Source organism: Lepus europaeus, chromosome 7 (genome assembly GCF_033115175.1).
Source record: "Lepus europaeus isolate LE1 chromosome 7, mLepTim1.pri, whole genome shotgun sequence".
Lineage (NCBI taxonomy): Eukaryota > Metazoa > Chordata > Mammalia > Lagomorpha > Leporidae > Lepus > Lepus europaeus.
In genome coordinates, this window is record NC_084833.1 from 30,464,446 (window position 1) to 30,488,491 (window position 24,046).

General features: G+C 46.8%; 1 protein-coding gene across 1 annotated transcript in view; it reads right to left on the reverse strand.

Annotated features, from left to right (window-relative positions):
• Window positions 1-8,363: 8,363 nt before the first annotated feature.
• EHF (ETS homologous factor) overlaps window positions 8,364-24,046 on the reverse strand; it is a 40,515-nt gene continuing 24,832 nt past the window's right edge. Inside the window, exons 3-9 of the mRNA XM_062198038.1 lie at window positions 22,626-22,871; window positions 19,785-19,847; window positions 16,839-16,907; window positions 16,659-16,727; window positions 11,107-11,169; window positions 9,317-9,512; window positions 8,364-9,202 (exon numbers count right to left, since the gene is read on the reverse strand). Coding sequence (XP_062054022.1) covers window positions 9,103-9,202; window positions 9,317-9,512; window positions 11,107-11,169; window positions 16,659-16,727; window positions 16,839-16,907; window positions 19,785-19,847; window positions 22,626-22,871 — 806 coding nt within the window. The 3' untranslated portion in view covers window positions 8,364-9,102. The remainder of the gene's footprint in view (window positions 9,203-9,316; window positions 9,513-11,106; window positions 11,170-16,658; window positions 16,728-16,838; window positions 16,908-19,784; window positions 19,848-22,625; window positions 22,872-24,046) is intronic.

Genomic DNA, 24,046 nt, shown 5'->3' on the forward strand with positions numbered 1-24,046 from the left:
GCTGTGACAGGGTAAAATAATATGCTAGGTATCAATACATGCTGGGCTATGGGGCCGGCACTGTGGAGTAGCAGGTAAAGCTGCCGCCTCCAGTACTGGTATCCCATATGGGTGCCGGTTCGAGTCCCAGCTGCTCCACTTCCAACCCAGCTCTCTGCTGTAACCTGGGAAAGCAGTAGAAAAAGGCCCAAGTAGGGGTCAGTGCTGTGGTGCAGCAGGTTAACACCCTGGCCTAAAGAACCAGCATCCCATATGGGCGCCGGTTCAAGACTGGCTGCTCCACTTCTGATCTAGCTCTTTGCTATAGTCTGGGATAGCAGTGGAGCATGACCCAAGTCCTTGGGCCCCTGCACCCACGTGGGAGACCTGGAGGAGTCTCCTGGCTTCGGATCGGTGCAACTCTGGCCATTGTGGTCAATTGGGGAGTGAACAATCAGAAGGAAGACCTCTCTCTCTCTCTCTCTCTCTCTCTCTCTCTCTCTGCCTCTCCTCTCTCTGTGTAACTCTTTGAAATAAATAAATAAATCTTTAACTAAAAAAAGAAAATGGCCCAAGTCCTTGAGCCCCTGCACCCACATGGGAGACCTGGAAGAAGCTCCTGGCTTCAGATTGGCACAGCTCTGGCCATTGCAGCCAGTTGGGGAGGGAACCAGCAGATGGAAGACTCTCTCTCCCTGCCTCTCCTTCTCTCTCTGTGTAACTCTGACTTTCAAATAAATAAATATTTTTATAAAGATTTTTATTTATTTATTGGGGAGGTACAGTTACAGACAGTGAGAGGGAGAAACAGAGAGAAAGGTCTTCCATCTGTTGCTTCACTCCACAAAGGTCAGAGCTGTGCTGATCCGAAGCCAGGAGTCAGGTGCTTCTTCCTGATCTCCCACGTGGGTGCAGGGGCCCAAGGGCTTGGGCCATCTTCTACTGTTTTTCCAGGCCACAGCAGAGAGCTGGATTGGAAGAGGAGCAGCCAGGACTAGAACCAGCACCCATATGGGATGCCGGCATTACAGGCCAGGGCTTTAACCCACTGTCACAGTGCTGACCCCTTCAGGATACTTTCAAAGAGAGACAATAGAGCATCATAATTAAGATCTCACAAAGGCAGAGGTTCAGACCACAGCTCTGCCACATATCAGCAGGGCAAACTCTGGCAAGATCTTTACCTCTCTTGCCCTCAATTTTCTCTTCTGTAAAATGGAAGCAACAGCCAAACCTATCTCATGACGTTGGAGTGAGGATTAGAGGAAAAAATGAAAGCCCAATATTTAGCACAGTACTAGGGTGTATAAACCCTCCATAAATTATCGAATAATCAGATGTTAGAGACCATTCATTTGAGTCCCACAGCACCACCAAGAAGTAGGTTTGTGTTTCCAATTAATAGAAGAGGAACTGGGACCGGCACTGTGGCATAGTGGGTAAAGGCACTGTCTGCAGTGCTGGTATCCCATATGGGCACCGGTTTGAGACCCAGCTGCTCCACTTCTGATCCAGCTCTCTGCTGTGGCCTGAGAATGCATTAGAAGATGACCCAAGTGCTTGGGTCTCTGCATCAGCATGGGAAACCAGGGAGAAGCAGCTGCTGGCTCCTGGCTCCGATCAACCCAGCTCTGACCATTGTGGCCATTTGGGAAGTGAACCAGTAGATGGAAGATCCCCACCCCTCCCCTGCCTCTTTATAACTCTGCTTTTCAAATAAATAAAATCTTTAAAGAAAAATGGAAGAGGGACCAAAGAGTAGAAAATTAAATGTCATGTCTATGCTCTCCAGCCAGCTAGAGTTGGAGAAAACAGCCTCTTTCTTCCCTGTATCATTGTGATCGCTCAGAGACTGAGTTTCCAAGAGGCAAACTTTTGAGAGAGTGTGTGAGAGAGAAAGGGAGAGGGCTGGGGTATCCCATCTTGGGGAACACATACGGTGAGAGTGATGGGCACAGTAAGAACTGCAGAGGAGCAAGAACTTCTCCGCTGCCAAAAACAAGGGAGTGGGAGGAAGGCCACTGGGGGCAAGAGTCACAAAGTGAAGAGAAAACAAGAGGAGCCTACGTTTGTTTGTTTAACAAATAACGCCAGGGTCCGGTGCATGTGTTAGGCACACCCTAGATCTAAGAATACATCGGTGAACAGGCAAGGCCAGGTCCCTGCCCTCCCAGAGTTTATGCCCCAGCAGAGAAAAAAGATACTGTAATAAATTAAAAGTATAATTTCAGACAACTTAAGCTCTGAGAATATACTGTGGATAACATAAGCAGCGGCTGATGTAAGGAAGCCAGTGTAATTAGGGAAGGGGAGTTTTTGAACCGAGGCTTGCTTGTCTAGAAGGGGCCATAGACATGAAGCTCAAAAGCAAATGCATTGTAGGTAGAGACAACAGCTGAAGCAAAGTCCTTGAGGCAACAGTGAATTTGACTATGACCCTCAGTGGGGCCTTGCCAGTGATTTGAGGTGAACAGAGGCTGGATCTTGATCGTTAACAGGGGAAAATTGACTTACGAGGAAACAGAGAGCCTAAGGCTCCATTACTTATGCAAAAAAGTTGTTCCCAACAAGAAGAAAGAAAATGGCATTAGAATCATTGATAGCAGTCAAAGTATTTATTTCTCCCTAAGCAGAAATGACAGTGGCAGACGTTCCTATTTGAGGAACTTTCATTTCCCTTCCCGTTTCCGTGATCCCCCCTCAATACCAATATTCTCAACCAGAAAACGGCATCCTTGAGACATGCTTAGTGCTGACTGTAGGGTAACTGTGGGTTTGAAGATAAGGCTAATCAGTTCCTCCCACTGCGAAGTGCCGGACAGCATCGAACGTGTTTGTACTCACAGATACGGTCATCATTCCCGCAAACACAGAGCTACTTCCTCTGAATCTTTCCTTTGTGTTATCGTTGTTCTCCACAATTCGGGGCTGCCTTTGATTTCTAAGGCTCCTTGGATCCTGTTGCACAGTTGCTTAGTTTTTCTCTCCATTCTGTTTGCCCTTACCCCACCCTCCCATGTCAGATCCTAGAGCCTCATTGTTCAATGGAATTTTCTCGGAGGGTGGGAATGTTCGATCCTTGCACTGTCCGATTTAGTAACCTCTGCCGCATGGAGCTATTCAGCACTTGAAATGTGGGCAGTGTGAGTAAAGAACTAAAATTTTAATGTATATCATTTTACCTAATTTAAACCTAAACAGTCACATCTGGCTATTGCCTATAGGTTAAAATAGATAGCTCTAGAAAGACAAAATATAGTGTTCTCAATTCCTGAAGAGTTGCTTTGCAAGCTGTTGGTGACTACTGAGAAGTGCACCAATGCAAATAAATACACCCAGGTCAGTCAGTGAGGACATTTCTTCTCAAGGAGAAAAAAAAGTGGAATATACTCATAATTTCTGAACTTTGATATACAGGAATATTATTATCATAATTATTTGTCCCAGATATAAAGATACCACTTCTTGTACATGTGAAAAATAATCTGCAGGCATCGGCGCTGTGGCACAGCAGGTTAAAGCCCTGGCCTGAAGCCCCAGCATCCCATATGGGCACCGGTTCTAGTCCCGGCTGCTCCTCTTCTGACCCAGCTCTCAGCTATGGCCTGGGAAGCAGCAGAAGATGGCCCAAGTCCTTGGGCCCCTGCACCCTTGTGGGAGACCTGGAGGAAGCTCCTGGCTCCTGGCTTCAGATTGGCGCAGCTCTGGCCGTTGCAGCCATCCAGGGAGTGAACCATCACATGGAAGACCTCTCTCTCAGTCTCTACCTCTCTGTAACTCTGTCTTTCAAATAAATAAAATAAATCTTTTTTTAAAAAAAGAAAAATAATCTGCAAAGATCATTATTTCTTTAAGTGTATTCTCAGGAGTGCTGGTTTCATGGGTCTTCTTTGCTGAACAGGACCTATTGTCACATAGGCTTGGGAAACTGGGCGCACTTTCTCCTTCCCTTGAATTAGAGGACTTCAGCAAGGTCATGGGAAATAAAAGATAACCTTATCTTGGAGCCCCAAATTTTGAAATACATACATACAAGGTGTCTTCCAAAGGCCATGAAAAAAATGTGTATGTTTTAAAGGTTTATTTATTTATTTGAAAGGCAGAGTAATAAAGAGGAAGAAAGAGAGAGAGCTAGATCTTCAATCTGCTGGTTCACCACCCAGATGACCACAATGGTCTGGGCGGGTCCAGGCTGAAGCCATCAGAGTCTCCCACATGGGTGGCAGGGGCCCAAATACTTGATCCATCTTCTGCTGCTTTCCCAGGTGCATTATCAGGGAGCTGGATGGGAAGTGGAGCAGCTGGGACGCAGCATTGCATGCGGTGGCTTAACCCACTGCACCATAATGCTGCAACCCTCTCCCCACCCAAAATGCATAGTATGAAGAAACTATGCATGGATTTCAAATATTTTGTCACCAAAATAAATGTTTTGTTTAATCCCATTTTCCGCGCACTTTCTGCAGCACCCTCAGATTGACAATGGCCATCATGATGAAGACTCTAAGGAATCTGTCAGTAAACACCTCTGGAAATAATTGCTCAGCTTAGTGTGTATTTAAGCACAGAAACGTGTGTGCTCTAGCACTTTCTGGCCCTCTTCCTTGCCCTGCGTATCTTTACTACACACTTGATATGCTGCATTTTATTTATCTGCTGGTTGGCGGTTTTTTCTGGTTTGTTTCCATCCCAAATATGGACTTCATGACAGTAGATGATTTCTGTCTCTGTCGATCTCTACCATATCTCAGTGCCTAAGAGACAGTCTGTCACGTGGTAGATAATAAGCGCTTGTGGAGGAAACAAATGCAAAATCTATGTATGTTCAACTGCTTACTTTTGGATGGTCTGTTAAAGAATGAAGCATACATTTATAGGCTGGTCTCTGGTTTTATTAGTGTTTTCAGGGACTCATCAAAAAAAAAAAACCACATTTTGAAAAATATAATTCTTTCATAAAACAGAAATGCTCAGTTTGAATTTAACACAGTTTCAAGGGAAAGATTTGTGATTTTTTTTTAAAAAAAAATGCAGTAGCCCAAGGGTTATTTCCCACAAATTGTCAACCCAGAAGCCAGATGGGAAGAAAAGCAAGAATTACGCAGATAGCTACAGAAAGATTGATCCCAATTTAGCTAAACCTGTGAAGGCCTGTACATTGCAGAGGTTCCTAAGGCATAGTCTCAACAAGTTGTTTTTTGTTTTGTTTTGTTTTCAACTGCTCTATTTCTTATTCCAGAAGCTGAATCCTGGGAACTAACACTGAGGAAAATTCAGCTCTGATATTGTGATTGCTACAATGTTCTTTCATTTACACTGCAAATATCCATCCAGTAGGTACATGACAAGTGTCTATGGCACACTATAGAATTAGACAACTTCCTCATATATACAGTTCCATGCTATGCACATAGTAGGCACTCAGCAAATGCTTTTTTTGACCATAAAAGAAAAATACAATTGCCTTTTCCTCTATTTTACCTTTTTCTATATTTTATACATCTGAAAAATAACACACTTGTAAAACTAAAATCTCATATACAGTGTCAACCTAAGATCCCTAAGTACATTTCAAAAAGAAAAAATAAAAACCAACCCCAAAACACTAAAACTTAGGACTACTTTCCATTTAAATAGCAATTTACATCATAAAAACACATTCATAATCTTCATTTGTTAAAACAGGTCAAAGGTTCTTCACCACTGGCGCCATGTACCAGGGAAGTCTCACAGTTCCAAATAAGGCAACAGAAATCTCATCTAACATACATTGACTTGTGGAACCAAACAGCCTGTTTTGGTTTCATTTGAGCACGGTAGTAAGGCAAGTAAGGAATCTCACAGTAGAACATCCATAAAAGATCCTATGTCCTTGGAGGCTTGGCGTTGTGTTCTTATTCCAGTGAAGAAATGATCTATACCCCAATAACAGGCATGTCCTCCAAATCACAGCTGTCTTCTAGAACTCACTCATTCATTTATTCAACAAAGACTTAGTGTGCACTGTCTCATGCTAGGCACCAGGAAAGCAATAATGATAAGATACAGTCCCTGTTGTTAAAGAGATGACAGTCCGGCAAGATCAGAACTTTGAGGAAGGACCAGTCTCATCTTGACATCTGGGTCTGTGCTGCTCCAGGGCACCTCCAAGAAGCTGAAGGCACATAGGTCAAATGTCTAGGAGCCTCAGATGATTCAAGTCTGGCAAAGTCTTAGCAGTACAGTTCCTGCCTCAAGTTCCCATGAAAAGCTGTGGAAGTCCTTAGCTTAAGGAAGGTCCAAGAAGGTTGTGCTTGGTGACCATGTGGACATCTAGCACAGACAAGCTACTCCAGGGAGAAGCCATGTCTCCCCAAAAGAAAGGAGGACTTCTCTGCAGGGCTGTGTTCTCCCTTTCAACACTGTGGTAAGAAGTACGCTGTTTACACCTTAAGTTGGCATGGTTCAATTACCTTGCATTCTCCAAGTCACGAACAGCACATAGAAAATGCAGCAATATCAAGCCAAGACAATAGAGAGATCTGCTGAGAACTTAATTCTCCAGCCTATTTAAACAGACACTGTGTGCCAAGAAGCCATCACTTTCAACAAATAACACAATCTGCTAATTATCTGCAGAACTCCTCTGGCTGGGACTGCCCAGATTCACTTACTCCCTAGCAAGGACTGCTGTTCAATCTAGAAAGAGCCAAAACCCATTTGAAGAAACATGAGAAACTTGCAGGTTTGAGGATGGGTGAACTCAGAGAAGGAGCTAGCCGCCTCAGATAATGAACAGGCCAAGCCAGGGAAAGAAAATGCCCCTAATAACTTCACAAGCACACGGACACCCAAATATCCATGTATTCACAACACTTCAGTTATCTGGATTTTTCATTTATACTGTGTGAAGTACAGCCAAATGCTGGGAAGGCCTCAAAGTTCCTTAGCACTGCTTGGAGAGCAAGATGTGTCTTTTGTGCATGAATGTCCTGGCTGATCATTGGAACTTTCCTTACTTCTTCTATCACTGCTACTTGACCACACCACGCAGAGCCTTCGTAGAGGTGACCAGGCTAGGCAGAAATAAAAATGAACGTGGTTGTACCTTCAGAAGGTCTTTTGCAGATGCTCCAAGGTTACCATCAATAGTGATTCTTAATGTAATTAGAGAAAATTATTAATTCTTCTTACACCCAGCCTTCTGAATATGAGTGCATTATAAACATCTAGCAGTCTTTGAATGTGAATCACTCAGCTAGGAAAGACCCTGTAGAAGGTCCTCTGTGAGCTGGTGAAAAGCGCTCCCTCCTACCAAATGAATGTTTTTGTTCCCATATTATTGCTCAAGATAGAAATCCAGGAGAGAGGAAAAAGACAAAAACAAAACAAAAAACAAGAGAGACCCAAAAAAGAAAAGTTGTAGAAGGGAACTTGATGTGCAAAGTCATTTTCAAAGTGTCTACAGACTCACGTTCCTCCCAGATGAATCTCCGGGTGTCCCAGAATAATCCTATCGTTGCAGAAGCTTCCAACTGCATGGTGACAATAGTTTCTGAGCTGAATTTTCTATTTATCTTTTCTATTCTTCCTTTCTTTTAAAAAAATTATAACATAAAATATTGGGTATAAATCTAGGCAACAAATCATTCACTTCAGAATGAGTTCAGATGAGACAGGAAAGAGAAGAATCAACAATGGAAGGATTGTAAGAATTAACACCTGTAAAGATTTTCTCCCTCCCTCCCTCTCTCTCTCTCTCTCTCTCTCTCTCTCTCTCTCTCTCACACACACACACACACACACACATTTTTCTCAACTTTTCCTTCTGGAATGTAATCTTCACTTCACTTTGTGATTCTTGTGAAAAGTCTTTTATTGGAGTTTTTGCTTTGTTGCTATCTTTAATCTGTCTTACATGGGTTCTTATCTGGGGTTCTGAAAAGAGGTCATGGTAGATATTTTAACCCCTGTCCTTAACATTTTGAAAAATGAATCTATGAAATCCTGCTTTGCTTTGCTCCTGAGACTGAAAGGCCTTTCATATCTTTTTCATTCCAAGAATAAATCACCATCGTCATCTTGACTGGCTAAATCAGAGAGTCTCAGTCAAGGGCAATGTTGTCCCCAGTAGGCCATTTTCTGATATATGGGGACATTTTTGGCTCCAAGTGTTGCTGGTATCTAGTGAGCAGAGACCATGGATATGGCTAAACGGCTGACAAGGCACTCAGCAGCCCCTCCCACAAAGAACCACTCAGCCAAAAATGTCAGCTGTGCTGCTTGAGAAACCCTAGGCTCTGAGGACTCAAGAGAAAACTCATCTGTCATTTCCATTTCACCATCTCCTTCTCCCCACTTCTTTGTGAACAGCTGGAACAAAAACAGCCAAGGCTGGCTCCTCTCTTAAACAGCTAGAAGTGAGAAGTCCTGGCCATGGATGGTTTTTCACCAACCATCCAAGGGGAAGACGGGAGGAGAACCCTAGCATCAGGTAAATCATCCCAGGATGAGCACAAAGCACCCTACCGTTATTCCTCTCACTAAGTTAAACACTCCAAGTCAAGCGATTATACAGTGATTAGAGTCCACCCTGGATTTTGCAAGTCCCCGTTCTCCATTCATTGGCTCCTAAAGGTCAAGTCAAACCTCCTGTCATCCATGCAGTGTATCCCACCCAGAAGTTCAACCCAGCAACCATGTGGATGCTCCTGTGCAGAGAATACATCACCTCTGTCTAAATCATTTTGCATACAAAAACATTTAATGCCCTCTGGGTTTTTTTTCTTTTCATTTTTTTCCCCTTTCTCTTAGCAAGAAGCACAAGGCTACAAACTGTGTGATTCTTGCAATGGAAAAGGACTTCACAATAGAGGCAAAACCAAACCACAACCACGTACAGCATCATATTTCACAGAAAACTGTGTACATTTGTTCCCCATATAGGACATACTTCAAAGTAACAAAATAATTTTCTTTATCAACTGTAGTGTTCCTTCTTCCCGTTAGAAGTAGATTTTGTTTTCCCCTTATGGTACATAAATATCAGAGAAAAAGCCGTCTTTGAAATAGTCACATCCAGGAGTTCGCCATTTGTGAGTATTCTGTGTGTTTGCTGGTTTGTGCTCAAAAGGGTTGGCAGCTTCAATTTTCATTTTCTCTCCAGCCACGAGCATTCTTCCCAAATTTATATACCAGTCTGCGTCCATCCACACGTTCCAGAATTTCTCTTTTGTAGTAATACCTGAATGCAACAAAGCAAAACGCACAGAGTGGTCAGGCAGAAGGATCGGACAGAGCACTGGGTGAGTGGCGGGTCTTGCGGCCTCAGCATTTTCAGAGACGTGAGACCCCTCACCTCATGGCCCTGCTGAGCTTCTCGTAGGTCATGCTGCTGTTGTTTTTCTTTTTGCCCCACAGCTGAGCCACGGCCTCTGATTTCAAGAACCTGAAGATGCCCTCGGACCGGTCTTCCCATTTGATTAGCCCCGGGTTCTTGTCTGGGTTCAGGAGGATGTCGCGGATGAATTCCCACAGGTGAGTCCCTCTTGGATCTGACGCAAAGCACAAAAAGCGGTTATTAATGTCCTGACTCCCAGGAAAGGAGGGGCGGAGGGAGCGCTGAGTTACAGAGCCTCCCACTGAGCAGGAGACACGCCATTCTCCCCTACGCACCAAGGAAGCCAGATCACAGAGTCACCAAATACTGGATATTAAAAAAAAAAAAAAAAGGTATTTGAGGGAGTCGGTGTTTGGCACAGTTGTTAAGTTGCCACTTGGGACATCAGCATCCCATATCAAAGTGCCTGGTTCAAGTCCCAGCCACCCCACTTCTGATCCAGCTTCCTTCTAATGTACACGCTGGGAGGCAGTAGATGATGACTCAAGTATTTGGATTCTTACCATGCATGTGGAAGACCCAGACTGAGTTCTAAGCTCCTGGCTTTGCCCTGGCCCAGCCCTGGCTGTTTCAGGCATTTAAGGAATGAACCAGCAGATGGAAAATCTCTCTCTTTCTCTCTCTCTCTCTCTTTCTCTCTCTCTCTCTCTCTCTTGCTCTGTCTCTCTCTTGATAATGAATACATAAATAGATTTTTAAAAATCTTAGCATGAGCATGCACAATCAGGGAACTGATTGTGTATACAGAGAATGAAGTGAGTTTACCAAGGTTATACAGCCAACTAGCAACAAAGCCAAGACTAAGGAATCAATTTTAGGTCTCCTAAGCCAAAGAATATTCCTTCTAATTATTATTCATAAATTACCTGCAACTCACTTCCACTTGTTACTTCTCTGGGAGAGCAACATTCAAGCAGTTTCATCCAGTGCCTCAACCAACTAGACCAGTCTGACCCACTAATTGTTTTGACCCAGCCAAATACTATAAGTAAGCCTCAAGAATTTTAGAGGGGTCAGAGTGTCACCCAGGTTGAGGGCTGAGGGGCTCAATTAGAAAATGAAACAGCTACCATTACAGGACTAGCAACACACTCAGTGCCACTCCTGTTGTGTTTCGGATGCCTCCTCGATCCATTTGAGTTCTATGGAAACTGAGTTCTTTGGAATAACTTAGAGCAGTGGATAATAAAGACATTCCAAGTCCCTCTAATTTCTATGTTATACCAACCTGATTTCTTTCTATGTGACACTCCTCCTCACTACCACCAATCCCAAACCTTTGATACTTCGTATGTGTCCGTGAGGTTTTCTTACTGGAGGAAATTCAACTCCCAAAGAGCAATGGCAAATCTTAAACTAAACGGTCCCGTCTTGGGACCATCATTTCACAGAAGCAAGGGGGTGCCATTCGACAAGAGCAAGAAGGATTCATCTCATTGCTTTCTTCCCCCTCTTTTTGGTTGGAGAGAGGAAAAACTCACTACCCCCACACCTGCTGTGCATTCCTGCCCCCACTGGAACTCCCAGTCTTACAGCAAATATTACAGGATGTAGACCCCACTTGGGGGAACATCTGCAGAGGGGGTTGCTTTGCCAGCCAGCAAAGCCTCTTTTTTTCTCTTCCTAGGCATTCTGCAGCAAAGAAACAAAGGCAGCAGGCAGAGGCAAATTTGCCTTAAAACAAGTGGCCTCCAGGGAGGGCCAACCAGAAGGAGAAGCCAAGAGCAAGGGGAAGGTGACCAACTTACTGTGCTTTTTGGTGTGGGACTTGGCAGGGTGGTCGTGCTCCTTTTTCATATCAGCTGACTCTGCTAAGGAGAAGAATGAAAGCCACTGCATTAACTCACTCCCCCCAAATCACTACATCCATTTGACTAGTATGAGGGTAGTTCAAGAGGTTCAGAGAAAAATGAAATTAAAAGATTTCTTGGGAAGCTGGCACTGTGGCATAGCGGGTGAAGCCACCACCTGCAGTGCCAGCATCCCATACAGGCACCATTTGAGTCCCAGCTGCTCCGCTTCTGATCCAGCTCTCTGGTATGACCCGGGAAAGCAGTGGAAGATGGCCCAAATTCTTGGGCCCCTGCACCCGCGTGGGAGACCTGGAGGAGGTTCCTGGCTCCTGGTTTCAGATTGACGCAGCTCTGGCTGTTGCAGCCCTCTGGGGAGTGAGCCAGCAGATGGAAGTCCTCCCTCTCTCTCTGCCTCTCCTCTCTCTGTGTAACTGTGACTTTCAAATAAGTCACAAATAAGATTTATTTATTTGGTACAGGAAATTGAAATCCATGTACAGCTTTTTTTTTTTTTTCATTTTCTACCAAGTATCGAAGTGCTTGTGTATATATGGAGCACCTACTGCATACCTGGCACCATGTTGCTATGTGGTAATGAACCAAACAAAATAGATGATGCATGCTGTAGTGAAAAACAATGCAAAGTAAGAAGTGGGAATTGAAGTAAGGAAGTCGGAATAGCTTGCAATTTAATACAAGGTGGTCAGAAGGACCTCTCAGCTAAGGGGATCTGAAGGATATTAAGAGGGATGCAGGCCGGCGCCATGGCTCAACAGGCTAATCCTCCGCCTTGCGGCACTGGCACACAGGGTTCTAGTCCCGGCTGGGATGCCGGATTCTGTCCCAGTTGCTCCTCTTCCAGGCCAGCTCTCTGCTGTGGCCAGGGAGTGCAGTGGAGGATGGCCCAAGTGCTTGGGCCCTGCACCCACATGGGAGACCAGGAGAAGCATCTGGCTCCTGCCATCGGACCAGCGTGGTGCGCCGGCCTCAGCGCACTGGCCGTGGCGGCCATTGGAGGGTGAACCAATGGAAAAAGGAAGACCTTTCTCTCTGTCTCTCTCTCTCACTGTCAACTCTGCCTGTCAAAAAAAAAAAAAAAAAGAAGGATGCATGTGAAGAGCTCGTGCAAGAGCCTTCTACCTTCTATGATTAATAATAGCAAATGCAAAGGCCCTGAGGTCAATGTGCATGAGTTATGCATACAGAACAAAAGGAAGCCATATGGCTGCCATCAGGAGGCAGGGGAATAAGAACTGGCACTCTGACCATTAATGTCTAATGAGACTTTTCAAAGACTTTATTCTGTGAGAGATGGGAAGCTATGGAAAGAGTTAGGTCATTGGAGGGATTTTTTTTTTCCACAACACAAAAATGTAAACATTTACAACAAAGAAAGATAGCTTTTAAGCCAAAGGTGTGCCTTTTTTTGGCATACAGAGTTACATTTTAATCACCCTGACAAAGGGGCCATTGAGTGGCCTGAACTGAGCACAGAGGCGGCAGTGGACTATGGAAAATAGATTAGTTTAGCCAATGAGTCAGTATGCTCTCGCTCATGAATATCACCTCAAGCTTCCAAACAGAAAACCCAGTGACCTGTGTGTGTGTGTATGTGTGTATGTGTGTCTGTCTGTCTGTCTGTCTGTCTGTCAGAGGGTACTTTGGATCAGCTGAAGACCAAGGCTCTTACCAAGATCATACCAAAAATGCCCACAATGGGAAAGCCAGCCAATTTTAACATAAGTAGTCCCTAAGCACAAGCCAATGCTGTAAAAGGATCGGTCCAGTCAAACTGGCATCTTACATGTGCGTGATTATCAGGGCTTCTAACTGAGGGCTCACTCACACACATGTGGGCTTCCCGGGCATTCTGCACTCACTGAAACTACACGCTAAGGGAGAGAGTGCACATCATTGCTATGTCGAGAGCAATCTGTTCTTCAAAACAGTGTATCAACGTGGACTATTAGTTCCTAATTAAAATGGCTAAGAGGAAGAGCTAGTATCTACTGAGCACTTCCCCTGCTCCAGGCACCACTCTAGGCATTTACCACGACTCTCTGTTGTGCTATACCATACTGTACACTAATCCATACATTACAACTGTGAAAATTCTGAAAACCAGAGAGACCAATGACTTGCCTATGGTTACCCAGACTGAAAGTGGAGCCAAGATATGAACACAAACCTTTAACTCATAACCACCACTCCACGGCATTTCTAAAGATGGTGGCCTATACTCAATCACCGTTGGCACTTAACTGATTTCACAAAGATTTTTCCTGGCCTGAGTCAGTTCATGGCTGTAATGCTCTCACTAGTGGAAAAAACTCATTCCAACCTGAAGAGTCTGTATTTCTCAATGGGCACGGGCCCATTTGTCTGTCTGATCACCCAGCTAGCCATGATTCAGCCCCCTGGACAATTTCTCCAAATTCCATGTCAGGATGAAGAAAAGGGATTGAATACGATCTGGGCCCACGAGGACCCTCTCCTGGTTAAGAATTTCTGCCTTGGCATTGGCATCAGGAGTTCCTGCGCCTGACTCTGTTTCTCTGAAATCGGGAAAGACAAATTCACAGGAAATGTAAGGCGTCTTCACTCTGCCTCCCTGTGGGTTCCAAGGTGAGGTTGCAACATCCCATCAGGATGTGACAATATTGCAACAGGGCTGGCACCCACCCCGGTTTCCAAGTGATACATCACTCTGACAGGGCCATGTTGTTCTGCAGACAAAGAGTGGCATTTACCCAGCAGGCCACAAGCAATGCTGGTTTTCAACCAGCACCCAGAAGGGAGGCAGGGCTATTATTTCAGAGCCAGGGCTGAAATCCGAAAAAAAAAAAAAAAAAAAGTGTCTCTCAGCATACTGGCCCCTGTCACGGTGAGTTCCGAGCTGATCCAGAACCCTTCTTTTGGGTTCAGCTACCTTTATGAGTAAGATTCAAGCTTTCATGCCCCTTCCCCAGAGAAATGTGCACATGTGTGAAGTGTGCACACTTGGGAAATTTTGTCAACAATTTTAGGGGTCCATGGCTGCTCACAAGCCCATGGACTCTTGAATAAAAACTTCCACACTACATAAACCCTGAGATGTTAGCTGTTTACCCCAGCTAGACTCCCATCCACTGTAGGAAGGATTAAAGGCCGGCACCACGGCTCAATAGGCTAATCCTCCACCTTGCGGCGCCGGCACACCGGGTTCTAGTCCCGGTCGGGGCACCGGATTCTGTCCCGGTTGCCCCTCTTCCAGGCCAGCTCTCTGCTGTGGCCAGGGAGTGCAGTGGAGGATGGCCCAAGTGCTTGGGCCCTGCACCCGCGTGGGAGACCAGGAGAAGCACTTGGCTCCTGCCTTTGGATCAGCATGGTCCGCCGGCCACAGCGCACTGGCCGCAGCGGCCATTGGAGGGTGAACCAATGGCAAAAGGAAGACCTTTCTCTCTCTCACTGTCTACTCTGCCTGTCAAAAAAAAAAAGAAGAAGAAAAGAAAAGAAAAGAAAAAGGAAGGATTAAAAAAAACAAAATCCCTAAATAAAAATGGTTATACCATATCATGGGGGAAAATGCAGCCAAAGGCAAAAAAAATCTCATTTCTTCCAGCCCTCTCTCCCCGTTCCAATGAGCAGGCACAGCTCATGGCTCGCCGACGTGACTTCATGCTACAGCTTTTGATCTACAACCTTGCTTTCATATGAAGGTCTCGCCCCCTCTGCCCTCCCCTACCCCAAATACAAAGCAAGACCTTTGAAGTCAGCCAGGTGGTTAAGTGACTCATTCCTATAAAATAATGGCTCGCTCGCTCTGGGGGAAGTTGTCCGGCCCGGCTTTCTCTTGCAGGGCTCCCAGTCACTGCAGGCCGATGTCCGGCGGGCCCAGGCAGGAGCAGTGAGAAGCCAGATTATGATGCAAGTGGGGGAGCATGACTTCAGCTAAGCTGCTTCCCAAGAAGCAAAGATTAGGTGTATTTGCATATGATTCACCTGTGAGCCATTTCTTTACGGGATATACAAATGTCAGTGTTCCAATAGGCTGTGCCACCCTAGCTTTGGGCTCAACAAGTCAGTAGATAAACACATCAAGCCTGGGTTGGCATGACTGGCTACAAGACTATCCAGCAGATCAGAACACTGGCAGGGGCCATTTTATGAAATGGGTAGATGACAGAGAAATCAAAACAAAGCCTGCTTCCCCACCTGCGTTTATCACAAAGGGCATCAGTTTACACTCAGCCTCGCCTCAGCTCGGCTTGTAACCTGCACGAAAACCTAGACACATACTCAACTGCACTCCATTTTATGGGAATCCGAAATGTAAAGACGCAGGCAGAAGACCAAGGTCTTTTTGGGGGGGTGGAGGAGGCATGGGGGGAGTGGTTCTGATCTCCCCCAGAGCCTTGCAAAGTTGTTGCGGACTATGGAGAGTTCCTACTCCAAAAAACTCACCAACCCCAGACCCTGTGTTGACTGTTTAGGTGGTGATTCCCATAGACATCCCGAGCTGGGTCACTCATTTTCCAGCTCATGTTCTAATTGCGGGATAGGAATGAGAGCCAGGGGAAATAAGAAGAGATTTGTAAAGTCAGACGGTTCAAAAACGCAACAGGTAGACTCAGGAGACCGTGAGCTGCTCTTACTGCAAATATGGAAGCAGACCCAGCCCACGACGGCCACTATTGACTCCTAGGTTCTGAAAGGCGGAAGTCAAGATACAGACGTGAGAAGGAAGAACAAGCCGGGCTGCGGACAGCAGAGCTGTGATGACAGCTTTTAGATTTCCCAAGTGCCTCAAGCACTAAGGCTCAGGAAGAGGTGGGTTTAGCTTTCTTTTCAGCTGGATCTTTTGCCGAAAGTCCAAGACTCAAATGGAAGGACGATTCTAGAGGAAAGCAGAGGTTCCCGGAGCCCTTGGTTTCGATGGGGTGACAACAGCCACAGAAATGTCACCCCAGCTGGCTTAGTTTCCCAGAGTGACAATGCCTTCCCAGTGTTTGATCAATTTCCCAACTTCAACAAACCCTTCGAGTGACACGAGTGAGACATAATGCTAAAGGCTATTGGAGGGGGGGGGGGAGCAGAGAAATGAATGGCCCTCAGTCCTTAAACCTCAACGCCTCTCAACTTACGCTGGCTCCCAGCCCTGTCTCACTCAAGCCACTTGACCCAAAACAAAACCTCAAACCCAAACCCTTCCGTATTCCTGTTCTCAAAAACATACGCTCAATGAAAGAAAAAAGGAAGAGTTGTTGTTTGAGTCCGTGCTTTCTTTCACAGAGACTCAATTAAATCCCAGTTCTGAAGTTGCCCCAGACTCTGTTCATGGAGGAGGGCACTTCTCTGGCCCCATCTCACAGAACTGGAGCGATCCAGAAGTGTACAAGTTAAGGGACCACAGGAACTCTTTGACTCAACTAATTCCTACATGTGTGTGTAATGGACCTCTCATTCCCATTCATTCTCAGTAGGCACTCGCATTAGGCACGTTGGCTTCAGTTGTCAGTACAACTTACCGACGGGAAGGTGACCAGTGGTTGTCATGGAGATCTGGGCCCGACAGAAGGTTTTGCTGTCCAACAAGTCTACAGCAGTGGAAAAATAAATGGCATTAGCAGCCCCTCCTTGCAACGTAAGACTGTGGCTGTGAGACAGAATGAGAATGTGAAGGTGTTAAGTGTTGGGGAGTTAGTTACCTACTGTGCTACCATAGTTGGTGTCATATAGGTAGTTCTCTTCTTTCCAGGAGTTCATGATGGAAGGATCTACAAAACATAAAAATGGAAAATGTCAGCTTCCATTTCTCCCAGGGTGAGGGGTCTGCATTTTCTAACCATCAGAGAGGCAAGGGGGAGGGCTGGTCTCAGAGGGAAGGGAAGAGATTTTGCTTCTGTCCCATGCGACTGTAAATAATATGCGATCCCATTGTTCTTCCAATGTCCCAGGGGAGACAGGCTGTGCTGTGGTCCGCACCATGTGCTCCATCCCTGATGCGTTTTTCCGGGAAGGAAGAGAAATCATGGCGGCAGGATTGTGTCTCAGCCCAATCCTTTAGCTTCCTAGGGATTTCCCTAGCCCGCCTTGTCTTAACGTTCTACTATATAATCCCCACAATGTTTCGACCCCGGGTGGGGAGGGAAGCCTCATCAGGAATAAGAATATTTACAATGCATGGTAGTGAGCATCTCCTATGAATATCTTCCTGGGAAAATTAATGTTTATTCTCTCAGAAAACAGATAGGCAGTCTGACTAGTTTCTTCATTGCTGAAATACAGAGGGAATCCACCCTGAGGCTGACTGACATCCCACTCTGTCTGGGTATCCACAAGTAGCTTATGAGGTGACATGAAATTCTTAAAATGGAGAACAACTCAAACAACTTTTTTTTTTTTTTGGACAGACAGAGTGGACAGTGAGAGAGAGAGACAGAGAGAAAGGTCTTCCTTTTTCCGTTGGTTCACCCCACAATGGCCGCTGCAGCTGGTGTACTGCAGCAGGCGCACCGCGCTGATCCAAAGCCAGGAGCCAGGTGCCTCTCCTGGTCTCCCATGCAGGTGCAGGGCCCAAGCACTTGGGCCATCCTCCACTGCACTCCCGGTCCACAACAGAGAGCTGGACTGGAAGAGGAGCAACCAGGACAGAATCCGAACGGGACTAGAACCCGGGGTGCCAGCGCCGCAGGTGGAGGATTAGCCTATTGAGCCGTGGCACCAGCCTCAAACAACTCCTAACAGTAGGAGCCCCACTGGTTCATCTTGCTCTCTCCCCGTGCTCGCTCTCTCTCTCTCTCTCTCTCTCTGTTTCTCCTGTGTGCTGGGTAAGCACGTCTCTCTCCGATGGACTTTTTAGATCCCAGATTTGAAGGAAATTCCCCTCCACCTGCCCCAAGTGAAGCCCAACTCCTACACAACCCCCAGGTCTGGGCTGGTCTCCAACAGAGGCATTCTCTTCCCCAGCTGCCCCAGAGCACTGAGATTCCCTTACCCGGTCCCCACCCGAGGCTCCCTGCTTCCCCTCGCCAGCAATGCAGTCTGCCCCCAGCTGCCAGCCCGCCCAGGTTCTGAATGTTAGGCCCAGGGTGCTAAGCCACCGGCCGAGTTTCATTTTGTTTTTATAGCATAAATGGTATAAAACTTGACTCACTGGCTAAGTCTTGTTTACGACATAGGGATTTAGTTGGTATTTGAACTAATAGCTACGTGTTTGGACACCCCAAGCCCAATCTCTCGGGGTTACACCCTCTCTTCTTGTTGGGTCATCTTGTACACCTGTTGTTGTCTTTGAAAACAAACTGAGCCACAGAGGTTTGGGGGTGTTGGCCCCTCTAGGAGCCTCTGCCCCCCACCTCCTCCCAGGGTGGACCTTCTTCCCCACCCTTCAGCTTGGCTTTTCTGAACTGGCGACACAAGAATGTCGGGGCAGTCAAGGAGGGATTATCGCGCTATTTGAGACCTCTCCAATATCACCCTGGCTCCTCCAGTGGGGCTATCTGGCAGGTGAAGTCGGAGGTGGGGAGGTGGTATCCTCTTAGCCAAGTCCTCCGTCTGCCTCTAGTGCAAGGGCAAGTCTCTAAAGCAAAGACCACCCTGGTAACACAGTCCCTGGTCTCTAGACAGAAGGGCAGGGCATGGAAGTCCCAATTAGCATGCTTAGCAGCTATTGGTTTTTTTTTTAATTATTCTTTAATAATGTCAGACCAGCCCCCTTTTAAAGAACAAATAACTGCATGAGCCAATTTTGGTGCCAAGTGACTCACAAATCACCACCAGGTCAAATTCTGTCCTTGGTGACTGGCACGCAACCTTCAGGAGGCCTGTGGCAAGCCCGATCTCCCCGATGGGGACATAGGGAGGGGCCCAGGAGCAGTGGCAGCCACAGTTGCAGCACAGCTGTGGGCCTGGGGGAAAAGTGCTGGGACAGAGGCTGTGGACAGAGGAAGGGCAACCAAAAGGAACGTGGCACCACGGGGCTGCAGATTGCTCAGAGCCCAGCATTGTTTCTTTGCTCTAAAATATTGCACTGGAAGCAGGGGTTGAGTTCCACGATCTTTGGCCATCCCTCCAGAAGCTCCTGAGGGCTCCAGGGACCACGGGAAGCACAATCCCAGGCTAGCATGTTTTCCTTCTTATGAAATACGCCCTCATTAGGAGAGGGGGCAAGGGGAGGAGATGCTGACTCTCCCTCTTCTCTTTTTCACTTTTCTGAATGTGGCCAAGCCCCCCACCCCAGACTCTTTCACAGCGGGGAGGTCTGCCTTAGATTCTGCCTTCTCCTAGGTCCTGCCCGGAGTTTGGAGGATGCCCTGACCTGCGGTAGTAAGAAGCAAAGAGGTGTGGGCACAGGCAGCTCTCACCATCTGTCTGTAGGTCAGAAATAGTTGGCAGGTACTGGCTCGCAAGGGCAAGGAAAGGCATCCAAGGTGGAGTGGCCCACTGGAGACAGCCAGGAAGAGGCCTCCCCAGGTTTCCCACCAAAACCCAATCCCACTCTTTCTCTCTCTCTCTCTCTCTCTCTCTCTTTCTCTCTCTCTCTCTCTCTCTCTCTCTCTCTCTCTCTCTCTCTCTCTCTTGTGCTCCCTCCCTGTTGTTCTCCCCAGAGCTTCACCTGGCCAAGTTGGCTGCCTTTGGCCCCTACTACTCACCGGTTTGTTCGGTCTTGACAATGACATTGTGTGTAGACTGGAACAGGTCACTGCTGCACTGACCTAGGAAAGACAGATTGGGAAAGTCAGACAGGACCCAGCGGGAGCCACGGGTTGATGCTTCAATAAGGTCAGAGCCGGCCTCTCTGAAGAGCTTCTGCCAGTCCCTTCACTACCTGGTCAGCGTGGGTGCTCATGGAAGGGGGCTTTGCACTCAGCCTCTACAAGCCCGAGCCTGCAGACTCCAGCCCCAGAAAACCTACTGCAGTCCCCAGTAGCCTAGGGTACTCCATCAGTGGGAATTAAGTGGCACTGAGTAGCAAAGACCTCTACTCTGGAGAACAGAGAGTGTCAGAGGTCAGAAGACCAGTGTTTCCACTCCCACCCGAGGAGCCTATCAGCCCTTCTGGGTCTCAGTCTCGTTGTCTGCACATTGGGGGTGACCACTGAGGTGCTTTTCCGTACTGCGATGTGATATGAATGAAAGTGAGAGTACAGAGAAAATCATTTTAACCAATGTGATCCCTCTTTCACTTAAATCGAATCAAACGCATCTTGATGGAGTCCAATATCCGAGAGACGTCTGTGTAGCGTGCAGGGACTCTGCCCTGATTTATGCCTTCAGCACAGGGCCCAGCAGTGCACACTGCATTTCCCTGTGCTTTATGGCAACTTCTCTCTGGTTGTGTCATACACAAAACACGCACAAGGAGTCTTCAAAAAGTTTGCGGAAAATGGACCCTATCTTTTAATTCCAATTTTCCATGACTTTTTGAAATATTCTCAAATATCCTTGTGAATGAATCTAGTATATTTTCACTACCCAGAGAGTTTATAAATATTTCCAGAGAGGCTGTCACTGTGGTGTAGTAAGGTAAGCCTCTGCCTGCCATGCTAGGATCCCATATAGATGCAGGTTTGTGTCCCAGCTGCTCCTCTTCCAATCCAGCTCTCTGCTGATGGCCTAGGAAAGCAGCAGAGGATGGCCCAAGTGCTTGGGCCCCTGCACCTACACAGGAAACCCAGAAGAAGCTCCCGGATCCTGGCTTCAGATCAGCCCAGCTCCAGTCATTGTGGCCATTTGGGAAATGAACCAGCAGAGGGAAGAACTCTCTGTCTTACCCTGCCCTGCCATAACTCTGCCTCTCAAATAAATAAATCTTTTAAAAAATAATAAACATTTCAGGAACAGAGATCACACCTCTGACCTCTTTGGCCTTCAGTATTCCCATTTGTAAAATGGGTACATAGTATATTTTGTTACATGTTCATGGATGGATCAATTCACCTTAGATCACCTAGTGCAAATAAGCACTCAGTAAATGTTAAGTCAATAGAATATCTCCAAAAAAGCAAACAATAAAACAAGGGCAAGAAAACTGAATGACATCAGGCACTCAGGGACAACAGCAGTATGCAGTAAGACCAAACAAGCCAGGAAAAGTCAATGGGAGGTCAAACACAGCCACAGCACCTCCCAGGCCTTCCCGCCTCTGGCTTCAACCAGGCAGGGCAAAGCTTTAAAGGGGTAGATTGAATAGGAAGTTGAGAAGTAAATAGTTTTTAAGTCTCCAAGTGTAAGTCTGTTCTTTCTGGAGACTCCTGAGGCTTTGGTTCGGTTCTAGGAAAAGGAAAATGAGCAGCCACAGCTGTGCGGTGGGGAAGTGGAGCAAGTGCCAGGAACTGAATGAGGTCAGGCAAAATGGCCGCCACCACTGCCGGCTCTGCAGCCAGGCTCTGGAGCTACGCTGGTGCTGCTGGCAGTGGTCAGGATCTGACCCCGGACCACAGCCCTGGAGCTCACACTTCCGGAGCCCCAGTTAACCTGCCCAAACATGGCTTCTGCTAAGACATAAACACCCTCTCCACTGTGAAGAAACAGCTTGCTGGCCTTAAACATTGCTTTTTTTTTTTTTTTTTTTTTTTTTTAACACTATCAGAGGAACCTTATGCCAGTGGCAGAGATGGCTTGCAAGATGAGTTGGCAGCCCTACTGGGATTTACAAGCCAGCGTAGCATATGTGATGGTTGAAGAAGCTACCAGCAGTGAGCAGCATTTGCCATGGTGACCTATCTGAAGGAAAAGGGAGGCCTTGGAGAGACACCTGGGGCTTTGGGGCGGCAGCAATTGCAGAAGCCACTGCAGAAACACCCTCCATGTGTCTAGAGCATTCATTCTAACCCTTTTGTAGAGCTCTGGACATGTTAAGGATCTGTCAAAGTACTGTAAACCCTCCCTCCACCCAAACACAAACACATATCTAATTGCATACAGCATCCTATCCCCCTTAAACTCTCACTTTAAGAACCTAAGTCTAGAAGATGTTATTGTTTTTTAAAGTAAATTATTAAAATATTGAATTAAAATATTGAACTCTGTTAGCAAAGGAGAGAAAAAAAGGGTTGCTTCAGAGTAGCAAGTATTCTGTGAAGATCCAGCCAATGCTTATCTCCTTAAAAATTGACATGGCATGGGAGACCAGGAGAAGCACCTGGCTCCTGGCTTCCGATCAGTGCAATGCGCCAGCTGCAGCGGCCATTGGAGGGTGAACCAGCAGCAAAAAGGAAGACCTTTCTCTCTCTCTCTCTCTCTCACTATCCACTCTGCCTGTTAAAAAAAAAAAAAATTGACATGGCAGAGCCTTAAGGAAACACCTCAATTATATTAGCATTTATATGGGATTGGATACATCTGGTACCCCAGGCTTTGCACCTGTCCCCTCATCTCCCTCCCACTTCCCTGTCATGGGTAATCCTGATAAGGAACCCAGCCATGGGCAGAGCCACTGCACTTCCCAACTAGCTCCTGGAAAGAAGAGAGAGAGAGAATGAGAGAGTCACCATTCCACTTGAGATGCTGCAGGTTGCTGTAGAGGAGCTGTCCCGCCGTCCCCGCTGCCCGGGTGAATTCTTGCAAACTCATGCTGCAAAGGTGTTCGCCATTGATGTCAAACTCCTGGAAGGGAATGCAACTGGCATCCAGCTGATTGGTGTCCAGGAGGTGCTGGAGCCACTCCCACACCTGGTACTTGGTCCAGTACTGAGGATGGATCTCATGCCACTGGCCTCCAAAAAACCCGCTGGAAACTGCAAAAGAGGAGGCAGCCCCATGACTGAATGACCCCTAGCTGTTCCCGGGACAGAGTCTCAGACATGGGGATGCACTGCTGGCCGCTGGAGTTTCTGGGGAGCACAACCACAGTGTGTACGCCCTGGGATATGGGGTGGAACACAAGATGGGTGGGTTCACAGCAATATGGTTCTTCCCCACTTGTGGTCATTTAGCCTCTGTGTGTCACTGTGTCCTCTGCAGCGTGATGCTTGTCCCTAGGCACTAGATGAGGACACAAAAGCTGAAGCACTCTGTGCTCGCTCCCTACCTCCCCCAGAGTAAAGTAATGTGAAAGCTGAATAATCTGGGCTAGAATCTGCACCGTGGCTTACTATCCACGCCCAACTAATTCTCCTCCTCTCACCTCTCTGTCTGTCCCATTTTCTTTCTCAAACACACACACACACAAACACACATACACATACATCCCACCCCTCAAATTTAGACACCATTGGCAACCAAAATCAGGCCTGAAATTAAGTTCCTTTTCTCTAAAATGACTTTGTTTCTCCCCAAAGTGGTCCAGATTATCCATCTGCTAACTGTGCTGATATCCCACTGACCCAGGCTGGTTACTATAGCAACCATGATTTCATTGACCTGCTCAGTTACCTTCAGGAGCCCCCCCCCACCCCCCATCCACTGAAGTTAGATATAAACCTGTCAATCCAGCCATTGAGGCTTTTCACTAACTACTCCTCATCGGAACTAGGACTCTTGTCTTTTTTTCCAAATTTTTATTTACTTATTTGAAAGACACAGCTACAGAGAGGGAAAGGGGGAGGGAGAGACCTTCCATCTGCTAGTTCACTCCCCAAGAGGCCACAATGGCTAGAGCTATACCAGACTGAAGTCAGGAGCCAGGAGATCCATCTGGGTCTCCCATGTGAATGGCAGGGGCCCAAGCACTTGAGCCATCTTCTACTGCTTTCCCACGCCATTAGCAGGGAACTGGATCAGAAGTGGAGCAACCGGGACTCAAACCAGCACCCATACGGGATGCCAGCCTCGCAGGTGGCAGCTTCACCCACTAGGCCACAATGCTGGCCCCTTGTCTTTTCACCTGTGCTGTTGTTAGCCCAGTTAGCATTCTGCCTGTCACTCCTGTTGAACTCCTACCCGTCTTTCAAACTCTGACTGCCTCATAAAG